The 2,375-nt window shown below is 44.8% G+C and overlaps 1 protein-coding gene across 1 annotated transcript; it reads left to right on the forward strand.

Annotated features, from left to right (window-relative positions):
• The first annotated feature begins 1,093 nt into the window (after positions 1-1,093).
• LOC115985912 lies at positions 1,094-1,945 on the forward strand. Its single transcript, XM_031108802.1, has one exon. The coding sequence runs from the start codon at positions 1,094-1,096 to the stop codon at positions 1,943-1,945; it is 852 nt and encodes a 283-aa protein (XP_030964662.1).
• The last annotated feature ends 430 nt before the right edge of the window (positions 1,946-2,375 follow it).

Here is a 2,375-nt window from a genome sequence, read left to right on the forward strand (position 1 = left end):
AAAGCTAAATCGAGAGAAAACGACCCTCTTCTTTAGCAAAGCAACCTCAGCGAGTACTCAGGAAAACATTATCAACTTACTAGGGGTTCCGGAGGTTAAGCAATACGAGAAATATCTTGGTCTCCCTTCTTTTGTGGGGAGAGGCAAGAGGGCTAGTTTTGCCTTCATCAAGGAAAGAGTATGGTCGAAGTTGATGGGTTGGAAGGAAAAGCTCCTCTCTCAGGCCGGGAGAGAGGTTCTCATAAAAGCTGTAATCTAAGCACTCCCATCCTTTGCCATGAGCTATTTCAAATTACCCTCGACTCTTTGCCACGAAATTGAGGTCATGGTTCGTAAATTCTGGTGGGGGCAGCGTGGTAACCGAAGAAAAGTGCATTGGGTGAAGTGGCACACTTTGTGTCTCCCTAAACAGAATGGGGGAATGGGTTTTAGAGAGTTTCAGAAGTTCAATGATGCTCTTCTGGCCAAGCAAGTGTGGAGGCTACTCACTAACCATGACACTTTGTTCTACAGATTTTTCAAGTCAAAATACTTCCCCCATGGTTCCATTTTTGAGGCAAAAAATAACTTGGGCTCTTTTGCTTGGAAAAGCATTCTAAGGGGTCGGGACATCATCAGTAGGGGTGCTAAGTGGGGGGTTGGTAATGGTTGGAATATTATGGTTTTCGAGGACCAATGGCTGCCTAATGAAGGCTCGGGTAGAGTAACGTCTCCTCCCAGAACCCATGACCCTGAATTGCGTGTGGCTTCCTTAATTGACCACGATTTGCACTGCTGGAAAACTGATATGGTTGATGCTATAATCTCCCCAGCTGAGGCCAGAGTTATCAAAGCTATCCCGTTGAGTTTTCTGGACTCTCCGGACTGGTTGTTTTGGCCTTGGACTCGTAGCGGAGTCTACTCGGTTAAAACGGGGTACAATCTTGCTCGAGACTGGGAGTCTCTAAATGCTCCGGGTGCCCCTGCCTAATCTATTTGCAATAACACTTGGAAAAAAATTTGGAACCTCCACGTTCCAAACAGAATCCGTTCCCTCCTCTGGTGCGCCTCCATTGACTCACTCCCCACTAAGGTGAATTTGACCCATAGAAAGATGCTGCAAGTCGACACCTACCCCAACTGCAACCTGGAACTTGAGTTAGTAGTTCATGCCCTGTGGTCCTGTAAGAAACTTGACATCGTGTGGCTTCCAAAGTTTGCAAAACTTAAAGAACTTTCTGCTTCTCTCTCCTGCTTCGCAGACCTTATGTCCTTAGCACTCCAGGATCCTATGTGTGTGGAAGAGTTCGCAAACACTATATCCCTGATTTGGATGACTAGAAACAGAGCATTCTTCAATAGTGTTTGCTTGCCCCTTGAAAAAATTCCAGAGCAGGCCTGTGCCTTGGTGCATGAATTCCACCATATTCGGCCAACCCATGCAAAAATCCCAAGAACTGCTCGCGCGGTCCGCTGGAAACCGCCACCCCCTAGTTTGGTGAAAGTTAATTTCAACGATGCTATTTTCTCAACCCATTCTTCAGCTGGTCTTGGCGTGATAATCCGTGACCAGGCTGGACTGGTATTGGCTGCCCTGTCACAAAGTATTCCCCTGCCTACTTTGGTGGAGACAGTGGAAGTGATGGCAGCGAGAAAAGCTCTCTTGTTTGCCAAAGAGCTTGGTTTTGAGAAAGTTGTGGTTGAAGGAGACTCGGAAGTGGTCATAAAAGCTATCAAGGAAAAATCTCTCCTCTCTTCTGGCTGGGATCACCTTCTTAAAGATATCCATGCTCTATCTCTCTCTTTTAGTTGTATTTCTTTCCTTCATGTTAAACGTTTGGGTAACCGGGTTGCTCATTCTTTAGCCCGTAGATCTTTTTGTAATCCTTTGCTAGTTTGGATGGAGGAACTTCCCCCAGACTCTGTTGATGTTTACAACCAAGATCTTGGTTTTATTAATGAATAGCCTCTGCCCTCTTTTGTGGGCTGACCTCTCAAAAAAAAGTAAAAAAGCTCCAGTTGTTGGCGTCTGCTACTGCTACCCTGGCCATAGAGCTTATTGGACTTTTCCCTCGGTGTCAATTCAACAGTACTCTTGCTGCCAAACACGTCTGATTTTTTCACATTTCCCATAAGTCATGTAGAATTGTACTTGTGGGACTTTTGAGCGAATTAATTAAGATTGCGCTCGATTCGTTAAAAAATATTTCAATTAACCTTGGTTGGTAAAGCTTCAGAACAAGCCCTCCTCCATACAAAGGTTTTTAAGACTTTACCAGCTAGCACTTTCAGTTTCCAAATGGCTGCCCAGAAAATATTTTGAGGCTCCAATATTAATTGTTACTTGGTAGATACAGAAGCCAATCGAAGCACTTTGATAGTTGAAAGTTCACAAA

The sequence above is a fragment of the Quercus lobata genome, chromosome 4 (genome assembly GCF_001633185.2).
Source record: "Quercus lobata isolate SW786 chromosome 4, ValleyOak3.0 Primary Assembly, whole genome shotgun sequence".
NCBI classification, from domain to species: domain Eukaryota; kingdom Viridiplantae; phylum Streptophyta; class Magnoliopsida; order Fagales; family Fagaceae; genus Quercus; species Quercus lobata.

Coding starts and splice junctions, on each gene's coding strand:
- LOC115985912 (XM_031108802.1), top strand. CDS start 1,094: ATGCTGCAAGTCGACACCTACCCCAACTGCAACCTGGAACTTGAGTTA.